Source organism: Thermobia domestica, chromosome 5 (assembly GCF_964235325.1).
Source record: "Thermobia domestica chromosome 5, izTheDome1.hap1.1, whole genome shotgun sequence".
NCBI classification, from domain to species: Eukaryota; Metazoa; Arthropoda; class Insecta; order Zygentoma; family Lepismatidae; genus Thermobia; species Thermobia domestica.
This window is the reverse complement of record NC_137458.1, coordinates 122,312,623-122,336,774: the sequence shown is the minus strand read 5'-3', so window position 1 is coordinate 122,336,774 and position 24,152 is coordinate 122,312,623. Positions and strand designations below refer to the sequence as shown.

At 33.1% G+C, this 24,152-nt stretch overlaps 1 protein-coding gene across 2 annotated transcripts in view; it reads left to right on the top strand.

Moving 5' to 3' along the window:
* The window catches only part of ex (FERM domain containing expanded), a 65,332-nt gene extending 51,627 nt beyond the window's left edge, over positions 1–13,705 (top strand). For both annotated transcript variants that reach the window (XM_081759022.1, XM_081759021.1), the window contains exons 5-11: positions 276–355; positions 1,439–1,625; positions 2,786–3,001; positions 4,363–4,428; positions 6,297–6,468; positions 8,305–10,778; positions 12,825–13,705. In XM_081759022.1, coding sequence (XP_081615148.1) covers positions 276–355; positions 1,439–1,625; positions 2,786–3,001; positions 4,363–4,428; positions 6,297–6,468; positions 8,305–10,778; positions 12,825–13,502 — 3,873 coding nt within the window. In that variant the 3' untranslated portion in view covers positions 13,503–13,705. The remainder of the gene's footprint in view (positions 1–275; positions 356–1,438; positions 1,626–2,785; positions 3,002–4,362; positions 4,429–6,296; positions 6,469–8,304; positions 10,779–12,824) is intronic.
* The last annotated feature ends 10,447 nt before the right edge of the window (positions 13,706–24,152 follow it).

Sequence of the window (24,152 nt, the reverse complement as noted above, 5' to 3'; positions counted from 1 at the left end):
AGTAATGTTTATTCTAAGAGTTATACGAAGTGCACAACTCACAATGCGCTCTTAAATCCAAATTATACTGTTGTCTATGTTTCTTGTAAAATTGTAACTTTGATCTTGTGAATATATGAAGGTTAAATGTGAGAATAAACAATTACATGTACATAATCATTTACGTAGTAAATCCCTCTTTGACATCTTAAAAAACGAGTTTTGAATAACAGCATATTGTATAAATATATATATGCATTATATTTTTTTCGTGACGATCAATAATTATTTTACAGGGTTTGGATGGAAATGGTAGCCCTTTGTTCGTCTTGCACTTTAGAGTACAATTTTATGTAGACACTCCACAATATCTCAGGTAAGAACCTATTATATGAACATAATTTCTTTTGTTCAGGCTTGTGCACTTAAAAAATAAATTTCCTTTATTATTTTATTATTTTTTTATTCTTCTAATTTAAATGATATCTTAGTGTTTGTTACAATTTAGAAATAAGCTTAACGTAATCAAATCTGGATATGCTGCCAACATATCGTCGCCTGAGATTCAACACCGCGTAAGTAACATTTCACCAATTTTACAGGAGAGACAAAAAAATTTTTTGAAAGTTATTTTTTATTGCAGAAAAGTAATGTTAAAGCACCTATTAAAGTTTTCTTCTTCTTCTTGTTCTTATATTGTTCTTATATATATAAGAAGAAACTTGAATTTTAGAATTGCTTTAATACAACTCTTAGGGCTTTGTATGATTTGCTCGGAAGCGATACAATAATTTAATCGTCCTTTTTTATTTCATTTATTTATTTATTTTTACAATGAGAACCCTCTACTGACCAGAATCATGTTTTAGAGCTAACAAAACACACATTTAAAAGCATCTAATTAAGAATCGCAGTGAATAAAGAAATATTTGATGGAATTTGAATGTTATCAAAACACAGTAAAACACAAGTAGCGAGCATTTATGATTATTCACCACGTAACATAAATCTGAAACAGAAATTAAATCATATCTCAATCAAGAAACTCCTCTGTTATGAATAGCGAAGTAAAATCTCAAGAACACACTTCCACACGGTCAGTTGTTGTATAAACATATAATGTTTTCGTCAGAATAGAATCCTAATATGGTTAATTAATATAATTGACTGGGAAACTTAACAGCAGTGCGTGACAAAAAGAAAGAAAACTTTATACGATGAACCACTAAACGGAGAGAGAAAGAGAAAGAAAGATATCGATAAACCATTGTATTGAAATTTGAACACTCTTAAGCAGAAATATTAGTTTAACTCTTTAAGTAAGTATTAATAATTATAAAAAAGATGTACACGAGCATTTTAGAATTTTATAAGATTAATTATTTAAATACGTTTGTATCTTTTCCTTTTTCAAGGTAATAGCTTATTTTATCAATATTGTTAACATTTCTATTTATAGGGATAAAATATCACGCCGTCATTATTACCTTCAGCTGAGGCAGAATGTTTTGCATCAAAATCAGTCGGTTTCTGCTCAGAAACATTTCATATTGCTTGGAATTGCATTACAGGCGGACTTTGGCAACTTCGATGAAAACATTCACTCAGGACAGTATTTTGTGACCAACGAATATTTTCCAAAACAGGTTAGTTACAGTTAAATGCTGAGTATCAGTCAAAAGTACTACATTTAATTATATGTTATGCTTTAAAGTGAGTCGAAAAAATATTGTGATTCTGTAAAATTCAAATGTAGTCGCTGGTCAAACAGTAAGTTTTATCGGCAGTAAAGGACATACTAAGGAAAATGTAGATAAGGAAAGGAAGGGTCTGAAAGAAACTACACTTGAGAAAGGCCTGTATTTTTTTTTTTTTTTTTTTTTTGTAGTCTATTAGATGTCACTGGAGTCTGTTAAGCTTTCTGCAGTTGTTCATAGACCTACCTTAGCACAAATATACACAACAGAATTGAAGAATATGGTAGGAATGCAAACTATAGTGATCTTCCATATGTGGTCCTACCTAAATAGCTGAAAGAGCATAACTGTTAAATAAGTCACAAACATAATTTAAAAAATCTTTAAACAGAAAGGAAAAATTGAAAACTTTATTTAATAACTACACTAGCGCCCGCTTTAAATACGGATTTTGGAAATTAAAATCAAAATTGAACAAGCAGTATTGATTCGTACACCAAAATTAATTCGGAAAAGGTTTAAAAATTATTTTGGAAATAATCAAGCACAAGATTCCATATGGAAGGAGTAAAGTACTGTCACAAAACAAATTAACAGTAGACAGCATTTCAAAAGAAATAATCCTTTCGAAGTTGTATATCAAGTAAATTATATTTTTTACTTCTACATCTATATATAGTACGGAACATATGCCCTTTTGTATTTATATTTACCTTAGTATCTCTTTTACCCCCAATGATACGATAGATTGTTGAATGAAAATAGTTGAATATTAAAGAACTATGATACTATTTCAACTGTAGTAGGATAATTATTTAAGGTCAGTCCAGTTTATGTACGGTTAGAGATTATTTCATATTTTAACAAAGTTGTATTTATTAGTAGTTAATTGTGAAAATGCAGAACATAAAGCAAAATATTGATTGATCGCTTTTAGTAAATATATAAATACATATATATAATATATATAATATTTCATGTTAATTTATAAATGCTGAGCCACCGAACCATGCGCCCGCATACAATTAGATTTGTAATTTTCTAATATGTGATAGTTCTAATATGTAATATATACAGGTTAATACTGGATATGTTTCTTATTTTCATAGCTCATGGATGAAGCTCAAGTGAATCAGTACGCTAGTGCTTTTCATAAGAGTAACTATGGAATGTCCCAAGAAGAAGCTCACCTTCAGTATATCAAACAGGCCTCGTCACTCGATGCTCCACACAATGTTCACATGTATCAGCTCAAAAGTAAAAAGACTGAACAACAAGGCAATATTTGGTTAGGTATCTCCACCAAAGGAATTGGGATCTACAAGGTAAAATTAAAAGAAAAATTTAGTCTTAAAATATCGTTGTATATTTTTGAGTAACTATTCATGTTGCTACGAAGTAAGACTGTATAAGGATCAATTTAAATTTATGTAGAAGAATTTGTAAATTATTCAAATGAAATTTTAACATTTAGTTGACAAATTATACTAAACAAAACACATACACAGTATATTGACACTTAAATTAGTGTGTTAGTTACAACATGCATTAGTAACAAATCTTAAGAAGTTAATAATTGTAAAGTATAAATTATAAAGTCAAAGTATATAATTACAATATCTCAAATGATCTTACGTGCTTGAGAAATTTCCTCATTATGTATGTGCTTGCTATGGAAGTTCTGTACTAGATGCTTTGTTGTTACTCTTTTAACGTATAATTGCATTGTTACAATTATATTATTTGTTTGTATATGATTATAATTAATGACAGAATAATAGTTAGAAGATACGTATATATTCTATTATATGCTATCTGTATAATCTTTAATTTGTGGGAATGAAAATAAAGTAATAAAAATTAAAAAGAAATGAAGCCCAAAAACATCACAGCACATTGGTAATAAAATATAAGAATAGCGACACAGATTAAGTTGTAGTATTTCGACTGAAGTTTAAGAAGCCCACTATCAAAATTGAAGCAGCTTTATATGTAGGAATAAAAATAAATTTAGGTCACAATCACTTTGCTTTTCCAAAGCGATTTGAATAGTAAGAAAAGTTGGCCCTTCTGGTAGGTAGATTTGTCAGGATATAGTTCTAAGTTTAGGTATATTATACAATAAAATCCTTAACAAAATAAACAAGAGAAATATAAACACTGAAGAATGCACAAATGTTATTGAATAAAACTTTACTTTTTTCTAGCTGTAGTTCCCAGCAAAAGTGACACAATTTTTTGTATCAATAATTTGAATAGGGGACAACTGTTTCAGTAAACATTTTCGTAACGTGAACAGACAAGGAAAGTTCTTCCGCAAGTGAAGACAAATCCCGTGTACTTCGAAGTTTTGAGAAAAGGAACTGGATAGGATGTTTACATTAGCTGGCAACTACATAATATAAAATAAACAATACAAACGAGCATTTCATAAAAATTTGCGGAGTTCAAAAACCATTAATATTTAAAAAAAGAAATATTTTTTGTTTAAGAATTGACTTCAAAAAATTAGTGAAACACTTTGCAGAATTCTTCCACATAATAAATTATCTGGGAGTTTTATTGAATTTTCACACATAGTTTTAAAAAAATAAAATCTCGAGTTCGTTAGAGTGTAACTTTCATTTTAATACTGTATAATAGCTTCAAAATAATTATATATCGTATGTTATTGTCTCTTTTACAGGAAACATACTGTAAAACTCTCACTGAGATGTTTCTTTGGAACAATATTGGAAAACTGAGCTTTGAGGTTAGTTATTCTTTTAGTATTTGTTCATGTACTTATTTATTTGATTGACACAGTAAAAGGTATAGTTGCTCAGGATTTGAAGTGAGCAAAGACAAAATTAATTAATTTACACTTCAATAATAAAATCTGCCTACTAACAATGCGAAAAGCTAGATTAATGAATCGTATATAATTTAGATTCTTCTTCTTCTTCTTCTTCTTCTTCTTATTATTATTATTATTATTATTATTATTATTATTATTATTATTATTATTATTATCAGTCATTATGTATTAAATGGTCCTCTTCTTTAAAACACGAGATATTTTTTTTCTGATCTCCACTATAACACAAAAAATAAATTAATAACAAAAAGATAGAAAATAAATGTTAATAAATAAATAAAATAGAAAGTTATATAAAATAAATGCCACCTTGGTTTCAGTTTGTTGGAAACAATGAAATAGTGATTTTATTAACACAAAATTTTTCTAAAAATGTTATGTCAATCAAGTGAAAATGGAACAAGTCAGCGACTTAATTTTCTGATGAATTTGTTTTAAAACTCCTTTAAAGTTGAAGAATCGTTGTCTTTTTTTTTTTTTTTTTTTTTTTTTAAGTGTCGTCAATAAAAATGATACACTATCCATGTGAATGTAGTTATAGATATGTAAGCATGAAAAAAAAAAGAAATAAATAAATGGTTGGAATCAGAAAATATTAAAGACTGAAGATAAATAAATCAACAATATAAAATCTGTTTAAACATTTAGTTCATTCATCAATATAAAATACAAGAAGTTGATGTATTACATACTGTAAATAGAAAAGAAATATGTACATTCCAATGTAAAAAAAATGTCTGTTCCAACAGAATGAAAACTATCGGTTATTATCACAGTATTGCGAGCGGTGATAATATTGAGCAAGAAATGTAAGCAAAAAACTAGTATTCATCGAAAAAAAAAAAAAAAAAACTTTTAAGCAGTGCTTCCGGAAAACTCTATTTCCATCTTAATCCTAGAAACAGTTCGAGGAGGATTTTAAAACGTGGGGGAGAAATGTGGATAGATAAAAAATGATTAAAATTATTTTAAAAAGATTTGTACTTCGCAATTTTTAAAATCCTTTTAACCATTTTTTACTTATTCATATTTATCCCCCATCTTTTAAAAGTCCTCCTCAAACTGTTTCTAGGCTTAAGATGGAAATAGAGTTTTCGAAAGCGCTTCCTAGAAGAATACTTTGGGTTTTTGCGGTAAGTACTAGTCTTTTGCTTACATTTCTTACTATTGGTTATTGTTAGCAATGAACAACATACTTGTTTAGCGCCATAATATTCGTTTTTATAGATTTTTTTTCGAAAACTACGCATAAAAATATATCCCAACTATGTCACTTTGTTCAGCTCATCGATTGATATATGCTTTATCTTTGTACAATTTTATATTTAGCAGAGATTAAGGTTTAAGAGTTAATCATAATTTTGAGTTTTCTGCCGTCTTGCTAGTGTGATAATAAAAGCTTGATGAGAATTTACTTTAGAGTCAGTTTCATCTTAATAGGGAAGTGGTTATCGTGCAGCGTATTTTTTTAAGTTTACGAAAAAAATCATCCTCAATTTTCTCAAAAACTACGCATGAAGCTTTACACTCATCCATATCATTTCGTTCAGATCAATGAGATATATCGATTAATATGTCTCATATTTTTTTCCCCATTAAAATCTAATAATATTGTAAAATGAATTAATTTATTTGTTTATTTTTTTCCTAAGCCACTTGATAATAGATTTTTGACAATAATTAAATTCTGTACTGTACTTTTCATAAAGTTCATTCTGGTGTAAACAATTGTATTAACATAAATATCGTATTTTATATTACAGAAAAAGAAGTTTGAAATCAGAACCATTGTGAAACCCGAAACAAAGAAGTTTACATTTTATACCAGCAGTGATGTAAAAAGCAAACTTCTTTTGTTTCTCTGTCGAGTTACACATCAGTTCAATATGGCTACTTCCATTTCGTTGACTACAGGCTCAATTTCTGAATTACGAGGTAAGGTGTCATACGTAGATACGATTTTAAATTGAGGTAATCTCATAGTTTAGTTTATCATGCGTAATTCATTACCCATTTCCTAATCTATATATGGGTATCTCTTACAATCATTTATAGTTTCTTTTCATCTTATTGATACTTATTTACAGTGAAATTTAAAGAGTGAAAAATGTGCGACAAAATGAGGAATTAAGCCTTGGTGGTACACTAACCACTACGCTATCAAGTCTTGCTTCCCAACCAACCATGCACATTTTTCTTTTGAGTCGGTGTTCATCTACAGGATATAGTGTAACAGAAGAATATCAGTTGTTTCCTATCATATAACACGTAGTTACAGTACTCTTACGGAGCTAAATAAGAATAATATTATTCAAGTTACTTTTTACTGTTCGTTTAATTTGGTGCACTTTATCGTTAACTATGGAACAAATAGATAAACTTGAGAAGTACTTTTTTTTTCCTAAAATAAAATAAAGAGTAGGATTCCAGTTTATAGTTTCAACCACAAAGTTTTAAAATAAAATGTATGTGATAACAACTGCGCAAGGAAGCAAATCAAGTAAAATTAAAAACTTTACCAGGTAGGCTTCCAATATTAAATGGCACAATTGAAAACCTTATATTTCGTCTGGTCAACGTCAGATACATTTATAGGCTAAATAGAAAAGAATAATACGGGATTTATGCAACACACTTGTATTATCAATCTCAGTACTTTACACGGTATACGTGCTGCGAATTTAATCGTCATAGCCATTTTTATCTGAAAAGAAACATAAACAAAAATTAAGAGCAAAATACAGGAATTAAAATCTGAAGTCATCAAGCCATGATTTAACTTGAATGGAGTCTATCTAAAGGACTTGAAAGCGACAGTCGTAGATTAATTTATTTTTGTGTATACTTCATTCTTTTACTCAAACAGTCAATAATTTCTAACCACAATAAAGTTATTTACATCTAATAATTTGTTTCTGGTAAATTTCACCATAATTTGTGTACCCAAGATGGTTCCGAACAAATTATTATTTTAATAATCTTGTTTACGAACCATGGATAATCAGCTTTTAAGTTTTGCTGAATGTGAATGTCCAAAACCTTGCTTTAGTCTATCTACTAGCAGTAGGATACTTGTTGCGCTTTATTAAAGATGTGTTAGTAATTGTATAACAAGTATTCAAAACCAGAAAAAGAAAAAATCTTGTAAAAAAAATATTTCTTTGAAAAGAATAAAATAAACTGGGAATTTGTAAAAGTATACATCTTTAATAATAGAACATATCATTGTATCTAGTTTGTTAATATTAGCATTTGAGTAAGTATGTGTAATCTGTTGTTTTTCCCTGGAGCTCGCTAGTAGCTAATAACGTTCGCCTCCTCAGTGTGAGAGACCCGGGTTTGATTTCCGGTGGAAGTTCATGTAATGGGGATCCCATGGTAAGCTGTAGGTCCACGTCCTGTGTAGTCTTGGTGCTAAAAGAGGAAGTAAAATATTATTGTTATCATTATTTAAAAAAGAAAACAGCTTTGAAAATTTTTGTAGCAATATGCACCACTGAGAAATCAGTAGTAGCACTATGGTATATTGTTGGAATTGTTTAAAATAAATAAATAAAACAAAAGTCTCATGATAAGCACTGAGGCTAAGAGAGACGTTGGGAATTCTGTAATAGATTCCATCTGACATTAATACATTTTGTATTTGCTTAGTCAGAACCAAATTATCTTTGATATAAACGGATTAATTTTTAAAATTAGATTTTGTATGAATTTGCGCAATACATATTTTAAAAAGGATATTTGTTTATATTTGTATTTTATTTTTTACAGATTCAAGCAAGAAGCTACAACAACCAAATGAATCAAAGATATCAAGTGGTATGCAGTTTGTAAGCGAAAATAACGATTACTGCGTGCAGTATACGTGCCCTAAATTAAGCAGGCAGCAAGGACCAGATGTGAAGTGTACTTCTGAAGGGAGTTGTCACAGTGTGTCGTCTCATCACAGCGAAGCAACATTACGCTCATTTCTGTCTCAGCTCAAAGCGTGTGAAATTACAAATGATAGTGTGGACAGTGAACAGTGTGACAACGAGAAGGGGAAAGTGTCGAACAGTGTGAAACATAAATGTGGCAAAGCATCATCTTCGTTTTCCTTGTCAGAAGGTAAAACTGTGTATGATTCTTTATGCTCAATTTTATTCAAAGATGACAGTGCCAACATTAAAACGAATAATAGTAGAAGTATTAGTGACTTTCGTGTTAGCAATAAAGGAGCAAATACTATAACAATGACAAGAATTAAAAGTGCTCTACATTCCACGCTAAGTAGAACTATCAGAAGTCATCATAGAAAGGTAGCGTCATCAGATAGCACTTCTTTGCAATCTGATGGATGGACTTCCAACATGCATTCCGGTGGCCACAAAGTTCATAGCTCAAGTGAAATAGAAAAATGCCATAACTGTGTAAATTCTTGCGAACAGTTACGCGTGCACGACTGTGGTGGTTCTCTGGTAGTAGCTGCGCCAAAGGACAAAAGCGAGTCCGATCACTGTAAACATCATAGTGCAAGTGACACAAAAAATCCTTCCACGTGTATAAGCACATCTTCATCATCATCTATAGACTTTTCAAACACAGTGGACCATTCGGTGAGAAGTGCACAGACTTTATTATATTCTTCCACTACTACAAAGTGTGGCACGTATCCAAGGAAGTTCTCTGTGAGTAACCGATTGGATACAAACAGTGATTATGTACAGTTTCCTTTGGATGATAGTTATGTACAGTTAACGTCGGATCCGGTTATAAGTGCTATTGCTTCTTCAGTACCTCTTTCGGAAACAAAAGACTCTCAACTTTCAACACAAAAGACTTCTTCGTGCACTGAATTAGACAGGAGAAAAGTGAATAGTGACAAATCACAGTGTGGTGAAACTGACTCGTCTCCGTCTATTAATGTTAGTGCGAATACTACAACTGCTTTAGTTGCTAATAGCAAGCCTTCTTCTGTACCTGTCACATCTCCCATCAGGGAAGCGAATGCTCGATTTATTACAACGAAACCTCATATCAATATTCTCACTGCTCATACGTCTTTAGCTACCACTGCAACACCAAGCTTTACTTGTCCCACAATCCAGTGCCAAGAAGCCCCACTAATTGCTCAAACGTCAACCACTAACTCCATCCAATCTTGTAACTTATCAGTTGGAATCCCCACAACGTGTGCTTTACCTGCATCACTTCCTACCTCTTGTCCTAGAACCACTGCAAGCACCTTTACTCCTCAAATCCCACCAGTACCATTTGTTGGTGTTGCAAGCTCAGAACACACTAAGGACCCTCGAGGAATGAAACCACCAGAAGTTCCTCCATTACCTGTCATAACTAGAAACAACTATATTGATTTCCAAGCTTCAAGAAAGTTATCTTTGCAAAATTCATCAGTAAATCAACCTTCAGAGTTGCTCACAAGACCGTACGTGTTGCATACAGAGTCTTCATATACAAAATCTTCTCTATTCCTTCCATACATCCCAAATAGAAACACTGTCAATCAGTTCAATTCTCATGACATGTATGCAACATTTAGTTCACAACCCAGCTTGGCAACAGTGTACACAAACCAAGTTACAAATAGCCAAATAGAACAGTTAAAACAACAGTTATATTCAGATGCTGACTATGTCATATACCCAATGAAGGAACCAGCTATAAGTAAACAAGAATATTTAGATGCCAAACGCTTAGCTGCATTAGCCCAACTTCATCGCGAAGATGGTCATCGGTCATTCCGTCCTCCGTCTTTGTATGAATGCTCAAAAAGAAACAAATACAAGAGTACCCCTGATATAAATTCCGAAGCCATTTACTCACCATTGTCATCTTCTACCAATATCTCTCTTTCACAAAATATCAGTTCTCGCATGAATGCTCCCCCATTTTCAGAGTGTCATGCATCTATTGCGCAGCAACATTTTAGTAGAGGAACCTCGGATCATAACATTATGACGGGTTTTACACCAAAGTCACGTCTAGATGGCAAATATATGTCTAATCAGAGTCTATCAAGTAGCCACTCTTCTTATCCTAACAGTTTCTCCACTTACTCTTTATACTCTTCCACACAAAGTTTGATGAACAACAGTTCGGAGGAAATTCTGCAAGTAAAAGGACTGAAGAAAGCGCCAGGAAATAGCAAATCAACAAATGGGAAAGGATGCAATTCAGAAAGTCGAGCAGAGAAACATGCAGACATCTTTAATGGAAGAAAGAAATCCAATGGAAACGATAAAAAGGTAAGATAAAAGAACAGTTAAATGATGAATGTTTATTTATGCACAATGTTTATTATTATTATTTTATTATTAATCTTCTTCTTCATCTTCTTCTGAGCCTTTCTCCCAGTTACCTTAGGTTGGCTCTTCGGATCGATGTTCTCCACCAGTTTCTATCTTGTGTCATATCCTCTGTAACATTACACTGCACCATATCGTTCTTAACCCAACATTGCATATTGTTACTTGCAGGTAACAACATGTATTTTTGTTTCTAATTATCCGGCATAAATCAAAATTGTCATTATTGCATGTTGTTATTCTCAGGTAACTTTTGTGATTACATTTTCCGTCACTAAATGTCAACTATCATTGCGTTGGAATATGACGTGTTATTCTTGCTAGCGCGTAAGGCTCTGTTTGCCATTGGAACACATGTGTACTTGACCTTGGTTAATTTCTATGAATTTGAAAAAGGTAAGCTGTCATTTGATAAAGATTAATATTTACCTAATTACATTAAGCTAATAAGAGAAGAAATCACGTCTTTTTTAATAGTTAATTGCGTATTTATTATTATTGCATGATGTTAGCTGGAAGTCATAACCCCCTCCCCCGTAACATACATGAGGTAGGACAATATTTCCAATACTAATTATTTTAGACCATAAATATAGATATTTTGAGCCACCTTCTGATTTTTTTTCTTTTAAGTACGTTAATTTATGCAATGTAGGGTTAACACACTCTTCCCACTTCTTCTTTGGACGACCTCGGACTCGTTTCCCACTCACTTCTGTAGTATCTACCCGGTGAGCTACGTATTCCGAAGATAATCTTACATGGCCAAACTATCTCAGTCTACTTTCTTGCAGTTTTTCTACTGCTGGTCTCACCTTTACTGTTCCCCGGATAATTTTAATTTTGTCCTTCCGCGTCACTCCACTCCACACATCCACCGCAGCATCTTTGTCTCCGCAGCATGCAACTTCTGTTCCTTTCTCTTCTTCGTCATCCAACATTCCGCTCCGTATATAACAAGGCGGGTCTCAATACTGTTTTATAAACTTTCCTTTTATGGTGTATTTTACCCTGCGGTCACATAACACTCCTGCCGCTTCTCTCCACTTCGTCCAACAGCTGCTAATTCTGCTGTTTACATCTTCTATTCTTGCATTTTCCTGGAGAATTGATCCCAAGTACTTGAATTTCTTCGTCATTACCACCTCTTTTTCGTATAATTTTGTATTACGTAACCTAAACCTTCTTGTGGTAGTAACATTTCATTTTTGTTTATGTTAAGCCTTGTATAACAGTGAGATATATACAACGGAACGTACTTACAGGGAAAAATTATCTATTTTGTCACCTATTTCTGTCTAGATGGAAATTCAATAATATATAAAGAGTGAAAAATGCATGACTGGATCGAAAATCCAACCCAAGTCTCCAGCTTACTGTACAAATGCGCTAACCACTACGCTACCCAGTCCGAACTCGATTCTTAATTCAGTCATTCATTGTTTCATTCTTTACGTATCAAGGGAATTACTATTAAAGTGTAATCGATGTCCTACTTCGGTGTTTTTTTAAGGCATTGTACCCCAGCAGGTTTTGAATTAGCAACCATGAGCTTCGTTGAAAGCAAGTTATCTGTGATAATGTGGTGGAACCCTATTATATGTTTGTATATTTAATGTGTTGAACATCATATTTTTTAAAATCATATTTAACATATGAACAAATTTAATATAAGTTATATTTAGTTTTTATATAATGCAGCATTCATTGAAAGAAAGAAAAAAGGGACATTTAACTACTCTCGAAGAACAAATTGGTGAATAAAACCACTGAAATTATTGTTTATTTAAAAGAAAATAAAGTAATTTCCCATTCAAATCAATTCGTTAAAAAATAACAGTGGCTTAGGTAGTCAAAACCGTTAACCAAACTAGAACTTTTTTTTTTTAAAAAAAAAAATAGATGTCTTTGCAAGTACAGTAAAATTTTAATAAGACTTGTGATAACAAAATATTTATTATTGTTTTTTGTGGTTGTATTTTTAAGGGCTCTGCATCTTCGGACATGGATCAAATTCATCGTGTCGACGGAACTCTTGACATAAAAACACTTCAAGAGAAGAGCAAACATATGGATCTTCCAATGATTTCGGCTTTGTGTAATGATCATTCTCTTTTAAATCAAACAAATTTTGTAGTCCCACAACATCCCCAAAGTTACAATAACACAAAATGGGTAAAAGGTCTTCATAATATGTTCGATGTGAAAAAGCATTCTTCTAAAATCCGCCCATCTTCTAGACACAATTCAAATTCTAAATCTGACAAACATAAAGAGAGTGCGAGAACTTTGAATTCCGTCGAAACGGCAACAGCAGCAAGTTCATCTACGAATCAACAACAACAATGTGGGGCGTCATCGCACCAGTGTTTGCAGGAAGGTAAATCATCATTAAATCAAAATACTCTCATCGCAGAAGTAAAGAAAAAGACCAAGATCCCGTCCTTTTCGTTGTCTGGTAAGACTTCGTATAGTGCTTCGTCGTGTAAAAAGTATCCAGTATCTGGTTTGTCAACCAATAAAATTGCGAAAACTGCTCAACGAAAACCATCTTCAACCACTCACACACATCCATTGCAGTACACCTGTAGAAACGATCCATCAACTACAGCAACCCAGGGTCCAATTGTAATGAAAAAAGCATCACAAAGTTCCGTAACGTGATGTTATGGAAATTTTTGTATATGTTGTATGTGATTTATTATTATTATTATTATTATTATATTATTGTGTGCAATTTTCTTATGTTACACAATCATGTGTAACAATTGTAAAATTGTATCAAACAATGCGCATGTAAAATATTTTTTTAAAAAAGAAAGTGTATTATTTTTTATTAATAATAAGAGTGAATGAGTTAAAAGAAATTTGATTTTATTTTCCATCCAAAATCTGTTGAAAATAAAATTAAGTTTATTTGTTTACACAATTTACTGTATTGTTACGTTGCTCTTTATGGTAATGTTTGTTTGCATGAAATGTACTATATTTGCAACTTAAAAATATTATCAAACAGTTACTTGAGAATAAGGGAATATTAGTCTCTACCACCAGTAGTCAGTTTACTGGAAACATGATTGATTAACATCGCTCATAAGCTGTAAGCAAATACATGAGAAATTGAATAGCAGATATAGCTCAAACTTAATTACGAAATTAATTATTATTAAAATGAACAAGACGCAATTTTATTTTAATAGTGCAGCAGATGAATAGGGAAGATAGAATTTGGCTTTAAACTAATAAGCAGTTTGGATGTAAAGTTTCCTAACTTGTTAGCTTGAAGGGCAATAACTTGGTGCCAAGAAGTAGGTCCATTGCTAGATTGACATATCAACGATATTTGTCCTCAAAAAATCTCAGTCGCACTCCCTTCAGATCTCACAGTCGGTGGTTTTGTTCAGAGAGGGTTTAAACGAACCCACCTTCTTTGTCTTCTCATTTCCAGATTGGTAAAGGTTGAGGTGTTAAAAAGCACCCACAATCAGGTTGTGACGTCAACTGAATGTTCTAGAAGGTACATGTCATGTACCTCTAGGGACGTAGACCTCAAAAAGGTGGTCCAAAAATGAACTCACTTGAGATGGAATCATAAGGTGAAAATTCAATTTCAACAGAATCGAAGTAGAAAATAAAATTTAGGCATGAGGAAATATTCAGGTGAATGGACTCAGGAATAGACCTTCCTGGTAAAATCACAAGCTGGCATTGTTTGTCAATAAGTCAAACCATGACTCGGCGGTCGCTGGTCTGCTGGCATACGATGGCTGACACATAAGGAAATACAAAGAGACACGCGTAACGCTAAGTGAAACAGCAAAAGGCAGAAAAACAAAGAAATGAAGAGCAGGAGGAAGGAGGAATTAGGAGCTAGGAAGAGACTCTGGTATTGCACTGAGTTTAATGAACATCAAAAGAATTACAGATCTTGCTTCAAAATTAAGCACAAGGCAACATAACACAATTTAAAAATAGAATGCGTGACTAATAAAGGCGATGAAATCCATAATAGTGATGGCAGTGATCGAACACAGCTCCACTGCAGGTCACATCTTCTATCATACAACAGTATAATCAAATTCAGAAATGTTTCGTGTTATCTTTCACTCATCTCTTCAGAATCCTGAGTATATACCCTGATTACAGAATTTAGCGATATCTCAAAACTCTGAACACTTAACTTACATTCTTACATACACGAGCTAGGATCATATATAAAGTAGGCGACACTTGTAAAATGTTGAATGTGGCTATACATAACATTACTCACACTCTCGATTATTCGTGCTAACCACCAGAGACAACAGCACGAAAAACGCGAATAATCGGAAATGTTTATTGATTTGCCACAATAATCGTTTAGCATAAGAAAACAAACATGTATAAACAAGCTGTTATAGCAGTGGTGCTGTTAATGCTTTTGCCTTTTCCGAATTGTTTTGCCGTTTCAATTTTCAATCTTTCGAACTCCGTCAGCGAAGTAAAATAACAATAATAAAATACTCTGTATGAATAACCTCAAGCCGGATATTCTGCTCATGAGTAATCAAGAGTTTTCTGTTGTGTGTCATAGCTACAAAATGATTTATATGCTTAATCCGTATGTGTGAGTATCGTCAGCATTCGTGTTAAAGAGTAGGATCATATCATCAGTGTCTCAAGTAGTCTACATGCATAAAATGTTGATCGTTAAACTTGAAACAAACTGAATGTGTTTCGTTTGATATATATTGTCGTAAGCATCAGATATACTAATATTAACCATTACTGGCAGATCACATGTTGCATCTGAGAAGGTTCCATGCACCATTATTTTCAGGTAAACTCCTGGTCTTGATATAGCAGTTCATTGTAATACTATCTACTACTTAATTGTAATCTCTAGCCCTTCGCGTTTTCCTTCCACTACTTTTTATCAGTCCATCACAGAAAAATTTCTTCTGGGACAATGCCCCAACCAGTCATTCTTGTTTTGTTTTGTTTTTTAATTACATTTAAAATTGTTCTTTTGTTTCCTACTATTTACTTCCTCAGTCGTTTCCCATTCGACCAGCTTTCTCCAGTCTTTTCCATACTCACATTTCGAAAGCCTTCAATCATTTTCGTCGCTTTTGCGTAGTGTCCTTGTTCCTGTCCCGTACAGTACGATACTTCGCAATAACATTTTATGAGTAATTTTTGTAATACTTTCATCAAATACGAACAAAGTATACTTTTTATTCTCCTGAATCCTTGTTTCACTATTCCTTTTATTATTTCACTTTCGCAATCCATTTTTTCAGTAATAATAATAATAATACTAGGGACCGAAAACTAGACACTTGTTTCACTTTTCGCGCTCCTACTTATATATTTCATACATAACGCTTCGTTTCAATTGCCATTGCTTTTGTCTTCTAACGTTTATTTTTTGTTCCATATTCTTTGTATCTTTTCCTCAGGTTTTCTAATACCTTATGATGTATTTCATTTCTTCAATAACTTTTCCAAACAGCGTTGGTGAGCGGCAATTAAATTCTACAATTTTATTAGCTTTTAATGGAATAAAATTTGGTCTAAAGATCAGACATATACTAATCGATAGGTCGCACTGAGTAGAAGAAAGTAATATTGCGTCAGTATCAAAGCTCAAGCACAGTTGTCGAGAAAAAAGAATCCTTTATATACCTAAAAATTGATGGTGAACGGAAGCCACACATATTAAGGTAAGACTGATACTGGAATATACCCTCAGGGAAGTCTTCATTCTGACACTAGCCAGATGATAGTAAGGTTAATGGAATATAGTCCAAAGTTATGATTAACTCTTAAACTTTAATTTCTATTTAACTAAAATATTGTCTAATGATAAGACCAGGCCCGTATTTAGGTAAGTGCTATTCTGCGCTCGAGCACAGGGCGGCAGAATTTAGGAGGCGGCAAGTTTTTCTAAGATTCACAATAAAGTAATATTTAAAACTAATAACCTGTGGAGTCCTGCACAAGCGCGAGAAAATATGTAATGTGTTTAATTACAGTAGTTGCTGATTAGATTAGCTAGCTTATCTGATTATTTTTATAGTCATCCTCTCATATCCCCACTCAAGGGGTAAGGATGAACTTGAACATCATAAAAAGTGATACCGTTAAACTCAGCAGCCTCGAAAAACTATGAATTTAACACTAATATCTGTCTTTTTTGGTTACTTTAAAAATCTCGCCCCCTCTCTGGGAAATGGAATATGATCTTGATGTTGAATTGGATTAAAACTGTCAATATTCATCTCAGCAATCCCAAAAACTATGAATTCAACTCTAATACTGGTCATTTTCGCTTATTTTTAAAATGACTGGGCATTCTTTAAAAAAAAAAAAAAAAAAAAATGTTCGGATCCCAAGTTAAACTGTAGGTCTCGTCCTTTGTACGTCATCATCATGCCATGGAAGGCAATGGTAAAACTACCATTTGTTCAACTTGCCCGAGGATCTTCGAGTCAAACACCTACCTTCGGGCAGAACACCATATCATAATCGTCATTGAGAGAATTAGGCCATTTAAAACTACGTTTTAACTTCTGTAACTTGTAATACCTAAATTGCTACTCAACAAGAGCTGGTATGTTTGCAAAATCACGCCTTGTTTCCTTGTTTGAGGCAAGTTTGTGCCGGGGGGTGGCAAATTATTTGGAGCACAGGGGCGCACAATATATAAATACGGGCCTGGATAAGACATATATCAGTTGATAGATCACGTAGTGCTTAACAAAATGACATGCTTAAGGGTAAAGTATGATGCGTAGTCTCAGAGAAAATCAACAAAAAACGAACTTTTATGGCGCTAAAAAAGTACGTTGTTTGTTGACTATAATAATTAATAGTTCTCCTGGAACAGATTGTTCAGTTATATTAATGTACTGTTTATATATAAAGAGTACTTTGTTAAATATCACATTGCGTCTTTTCCTAATAGTAATAGAGACACTTCTAGCAATGGGACAATACACCTGTCACAAAAAAAAAAAAAAAAAATCTTTCAACATTTGGTTATATTAATTGAATTTTTACCGATGTTCGTGTATCTTTTCCAAAAGTAAAAACCATGGATAAAATTTTATAGAGTAATCAGAATTTCATAATGTAGGTAATCAGGATTCCATAATACCCACTATTTTGACTAGTTCGAAAATACATAGTTTTTTTAAAAAAAAATAATATTCATACGTTTAAAATATGACTATATAAATAGTATACATCAGTATACTCTGTAAATTATTAGAATCATCTGCACAATAACAGAATAGAACAGAAATTAATATATGTATAACATGGAATATAACATTAACGAGAAACAATAATATATCACCTGGAAAGCAGCATCTCAGGGAGAAAGCTTCTGTAAGGGAACGAGTAGTTACACATGGAAGATCCACATTTTATTTGATGTGGTAAAGCGATCATAACATTTAATACCATTTTGTGCAAAAGTAATAAATTAGATTCTTTACAGTATGTTAATTCTCCAATTATTCTGAGTTGTACTGCAGAAATATGATCCTTTTTTTTATTTATTTATTCTGATTCATCAGATCAGTTAATGATGTAGTGGACCTCTAAGAAACAATTATAGTTTTCGGAAAACGACGAAATGGAGCTTAAGACTTCTAACCATTTGTTACATTTATAAACAAACCCTGCATTTATGAAATCATTTCACAATAAGTACTGGATATAATAATGTTGTTACCGTTCAACGAAAAAGAAAAGTGTTCAAACATGAAACATATCAATCGATAGATTTCATTAAGCTGAACAAAATGCTATGGGTGAGTGTAAATTTTCATGCGTAGATTTTGAGAAAATAAGTAACAAGTTTATTTTCCGTAAACTTAAAAATATATATGCATTGGAACAACCACGCCACCTAGTAAGATTAAACCGATACTAAAGTGTGCAGTAATAAAGCTTTTCATTTTGACATTAGTAAAACGACAATATACAGCAATATGATTAATGAGATATAGACCAAAATTATGATTTTCTCTCAAACTTTAATTTTTAACTTGCTATGATATTGTCCAAGGCTAAGTCATCAATCGTTCGAGCAAGTGGAAAAAATGAAATGAAATCTTTAAGTTTAACGTCCCACGGTTATGCCGGTTAGGCTAAAGGAGACGGTGATAATGAGAAATGAGTGAAATGGTGGAATGAAGAAAGTGGGAGGAAACGGGAGAACCCCGAGAAAACCCACGAGCACGATGTTTGTCCACCACAAAGTCCACACGGCGCGAGCTGGGATCGAACAAGGGACCCCAAGCACCGGAGGTGAATGCTCTACCACTGAGCCACCGCGCCCCCCTCGAGCACGTGGAAGTGAACGAACTGACGTCCGTGAAGGTAAATTATCATGCGCAGTTTTGGTGAAAATCGAGAGAGATATAATTTTGTTGCCAATCTGAATACTGTATGTGGTGCATTACTTCTGATATATAAAATTACTGTGAAACTTTTACTCAGGAAAAGGGTAGTCACGCTTAATAGGAAATTATCTTTTTTTCTTTTTTAAAAAGTTCTCTTTCTTCAATAAAGTGTTGTTGCTAATGACACAAAACAAGTACAGTACAGGAATGTGAATGTAAGTAGGGTTATTTCTTTTAGAAAAAAAAAAAAGATTTGAATCGACACTTTTTATTCTTTTACAACTACACTAATCTCTGTTTTCCACTGTTTGGACTTAACTGTTCACGAAGAAGAAATCAATTATATGTTGTCTGCTTGATGTATCTTCTCGAATAATTATCTTTTCGTGTGACTTTATAAGTACGTAAAGCAAATATATCATGAATACGCGCCTGCTCATCGCAGTTTATAATCTCTAAATCTTATGTATAGTTGCTGTACAATTTACAGTGCCTCCACTTTTTTTTTTTTTTTTTTTAATAAGTCTAAAGTGATTTTACCTCATTATCTTTGTCAGGCATTGTTTTCTGAGACCAAGGAGGAAAAAATAGTATTTTTTAAAAAAATATTTATATATTCAATTAGGGTAACTTCTATAAGCTACAGCTAGCATATAGAATAAAGACGGTATTTGTTTTCAGTTCAAATTATGAAGAACAGTTATATTCGAATTCAGACCAATACTCGTAACTTGAGGATTTTGTTCAAATTCTTCTATACGCAGCAAATTTTGCTGCATTACATTTCAGATGAGACACCTCCCGACAAATACATCAATCACAGCTATGTTCTTACACGCATTGGTTTATCGTGGAAACCAAAGTATGCCGTGTTGACAAGCGGACGGGAAAGTCCGATCATGTGATTTTCGACGCTGTGCAATGCTTGTTGTTGTCAATGTATCTTATATAGAGGGAAGTAAGAAGTGATCGCTTAAAGAGAAGGTGTACATGCTTCCTCACCAACCTGTAGTTGAAGTGAGGGTTATTTGATACGTATGGGTTCAAAATACATTGACATTACAAGATTTAACATCGGTTCCTGTGAAATAAGAATGTAATTCAGAGGAGTTTCATGTGTATTTCCCAAAACATGCTCAGCTCATTGTTGTCAATTTTGAATGCTGAACACATTAACATTCTTAGTGTTTGTGTCCCTTGTAAAAAATCTTGATTTAACTACAGAAGCCGTCAAAAGATTCTAAAGGAATTTACAAACAATAGATCAACAAGAAGTAAACTCATGCTTCCAGTCCTATTATTTTCTTTCTTTTTCCACTCTTAAATTACAAAAGAATTAAACATTAATTTCTTTTTCTTTTTTTAAAAAAAATAAACTAAAACATCATATATTGAAATTAATTGCTTTTTATTTATATTTTATACACACTTATCGTCAAATATCTTCTGAACTTTGTCTGAAACGTTATTAAATATGTAAAAATAATCAATAAAATATAGAATAACACCTGCAAGTCCTTACGATCAAACTATCGATCTTTCATTTTGACTTCTCAAACATATAATGCATGTCAAGTGAACAATGAACAAATCTCATTATAAATTCTCTTTGCTATTTTCATTACCATGTTTTGTGTAACATCTTTTTGTTCAACTGGAAGCAAGCAGCTAGTCAGAACAGAAAGAAGAGAAAAGAAAACCCAATGAGCTGACTAGAATTGATATTCGACGTTAAAACGATTAAGCAAACAGTACCAAGATAAAGAGGAAAGAAGTGCATGTTATACACGAGCTTTTGTAAGTTTAATTATATTATATAATTTAAATACTGTTTGTTATTCCTACAAAAGAATGAACAACGAAGAATATACTATTATTGCTGCCGTTGCGTTAAGTATTTTCAATATGATATATTTCGCATAAAATAGTAAAATATTTTTACATTTCTTTCCATTGAGGTGTTACACCTTTTCCACAATGACATTAATTAATTAATCTCTTGATTTCTTGTATATTGAAAGTAATAACATGTCGCAATAAAATATGTATATTGAAATAGTACAATGCAACGTGGAGTAGCTGTAGCTATACCCCACCCTCAGATTCTATGAACAATAGAGTTTAGTCTTAAATTTATCCAAATGTCTTCTATACTGACAAATAATACCTTCAGTGGACGAATTGTAGTGATAGTGTTGCCAATTGGTGAAATATTTAAGGATTTTCCAAAATTTTATTTTTTATGTATGTCCTTATTTATTTTTTCAATATATAAAGTAAGTGGTAAGTTAGACCAATATGTTAATTTATAAGGCAGCAATGAAATATATAGTGTAGCAATTAGGAAACAAAACTGGGTTTGTAATAATAATAATAATAATAATAATAATAATAATAATAATAATAATAATAATAATAATAATAAAAGAAGAAAAATAATAAACGAATAACAAGTGATGTAAAGTTACCTCGGCTTATTCAAAGTAGGAACCTCCTTTGAACACACACAGTTTTGCATGATCCAATATAAGTCATGGAATGACTTCTAGAGATCCTGGATTGCAATGGTGTTCATGATCTCTTCAGTGCTGCTTGGAGAAAAGAAAGTAATCCCAGAAGGACAAGTCTGGTGAGTATAATAGGTGTGGTAACACTCAAACACCTTTTTGGGTTAAAAATGAAATGAAATCTTTAAGTTTTACGTCCCACGTTTATGCCGGCTAGGCTAAAGGAGATGGTGATGAGAAATGAATGAAATGGAGGAATGAAGAAAGTGGGAGGAAATGGGAGAACCCCGAGAAAACACATGCACACTGTGTCCACCACAAAGCTCACTTGTTGCGAGCTGGGATCGAGCCAAGGACCCCATGCACCAGAGGTGAACGTTCTGTACCACTGAGTCACCGCGGCCCCTTTGGGTCAAAAATTCACAAACAATCATTGTATTTAGTGATGAGCAAATGCAAGATGAAGACCAAGACCAGGGTGGTCTTGGTCTTGGTCTTGGTCTTGCACTGGAACCTTCGGTCTTGGACTTGCACATCCAGTGTTGGTCTTGCAAGTCTTGCTTTTCAGAAATCTTATGCTTTTCATAGGTAAATTTTACTCTGGATATAAGGGATAGTAAATTTTACAGTGCTCCAATAGTAACGGAAATATACAATGTATGTTTCTAAATGTAACATAGTTTATCTTCGTGTAAGTATGATAATAGTGTACAACATAAGTCATGATCTTTATTTTTTTATTAGGTGCCCACGCTTCGCTGCTTATAAGATAAATCACGACGTTTCGTAATCTTTTTATATTTTTTAACAGATCCAACACTCCACTGGTTTCCAAACTGGGGAGGCTACCCCTGAGACGAATGAAAGAAAATCAAGACGGCATAGATTATCGAAATACTATGAATCACAAAAATATATTTACACTCTAAAGGCGTCAGATTTTTCTTTTCAACCACGATTAGCTAATCCTTGTATTAATCAAACTTCTAATTAAATATTAAGATTTTATTTTACTGATTCCAATGGGGCAGAAACATGGACATTACGCAAAAGCGATGGAAAAAATTGCAGACATTCGAAACCTGGGCATGGAGAAAAAAGTAGAAAATTAGCTGTGTTGAACGGAAAACGATTGAGAAGGTGTTAGAATTATTAGCAGTAGGAGAAAAAAGAAGAATTTTAGATATTGATAAGAGGAACCTGGTTGGGATATTGGCTGTGGAGGACGTGCTAGAGGGTATGGTGAAAGGAAAGAGAGAGAGGGAGCAAGGGAGACTGTAGTTGAAGGAAGGTATTAAAACAGAAAATTGCTACATTAAAACGAAGAGACTAGCTGAGGACCACTGTACACCGAGATTTCTCAGTTGCAGCAAGCAACCTGCCAATAATGGCAGAATAGCTTTGATGATGATTATGATGATATGTTATCATATGATATGATTATGATAAAATATATAGGGTTGGTGAATATGAAATATCTAATTGATGTGTACCACTTTCATCTTTAAAAAGAAATCAAAACTACAATCCCTAATTAGGCTATAGGCAGGCACTGTACCTGCTCTCAGCCAACGATTAGATTCAACAACGAGGAAATCTGGAGTATATGATGTGAAGAGTCCTCAACCGCAGGTTGTATCATTAGATCACCAGGGAAGCTCTTCGCTTCCAAAAAGTGGACGAGATGCCCCAAGAGTTGGTAGCTGGTGGGAGAAAGGTCAAGTGAATACAGTGGATGAGGAAGAGTTTCATATTGTAACTTGTGGAGAGTCTGCACCGTTTTTGAGCAACGTGTGAGCCTGTCTTGTAAAAAAATGAGAATATCCCATTGGTGGATGCTTGGAGGAAAATTTGCAGTACGTTTCATTTATTTCAGCAGTGATAGTTTCGCCTCGACGGAGAAAAGACTATAGATCACCGTACCAGAAACAACACTTTGTGTGGATGGAAAGGTGATTTTGGAAACCGTCATGGACGTTGATAATGATCCTCTGTCCTGATCGCTAGAATTGTTGTAGCAGATCCTACTTATTTATCAGAAATGACAATCTGATGCAGAAAACCTTCCCGGTTATCCCGTACACTCAGAACCGGTGGGAATTTATGTGGCATCGATGAGTCCAACTTTTTACCTTGCCGGATAACGGTAGTATACTTAACTCATCTCCAATTGCACGAATAATGTGGTCGCTGATGGCCGCAGGGCTCAGTTTACAAATTTGCGTCACCAGCACGAAATTTCATAGACCAATGCCACATGATGCATTCTTGGTTAGATGTGCAGAATGCCCTAGTTTGAACTTATCAAGGAAAATGATTCATAATTTCAGTTCCACACTACTGTAAAGACACACTGTTTTATGACTGACTGGTCTTCTTAGCCTGGTTTCTGAACATGTACGGAGTTTGTG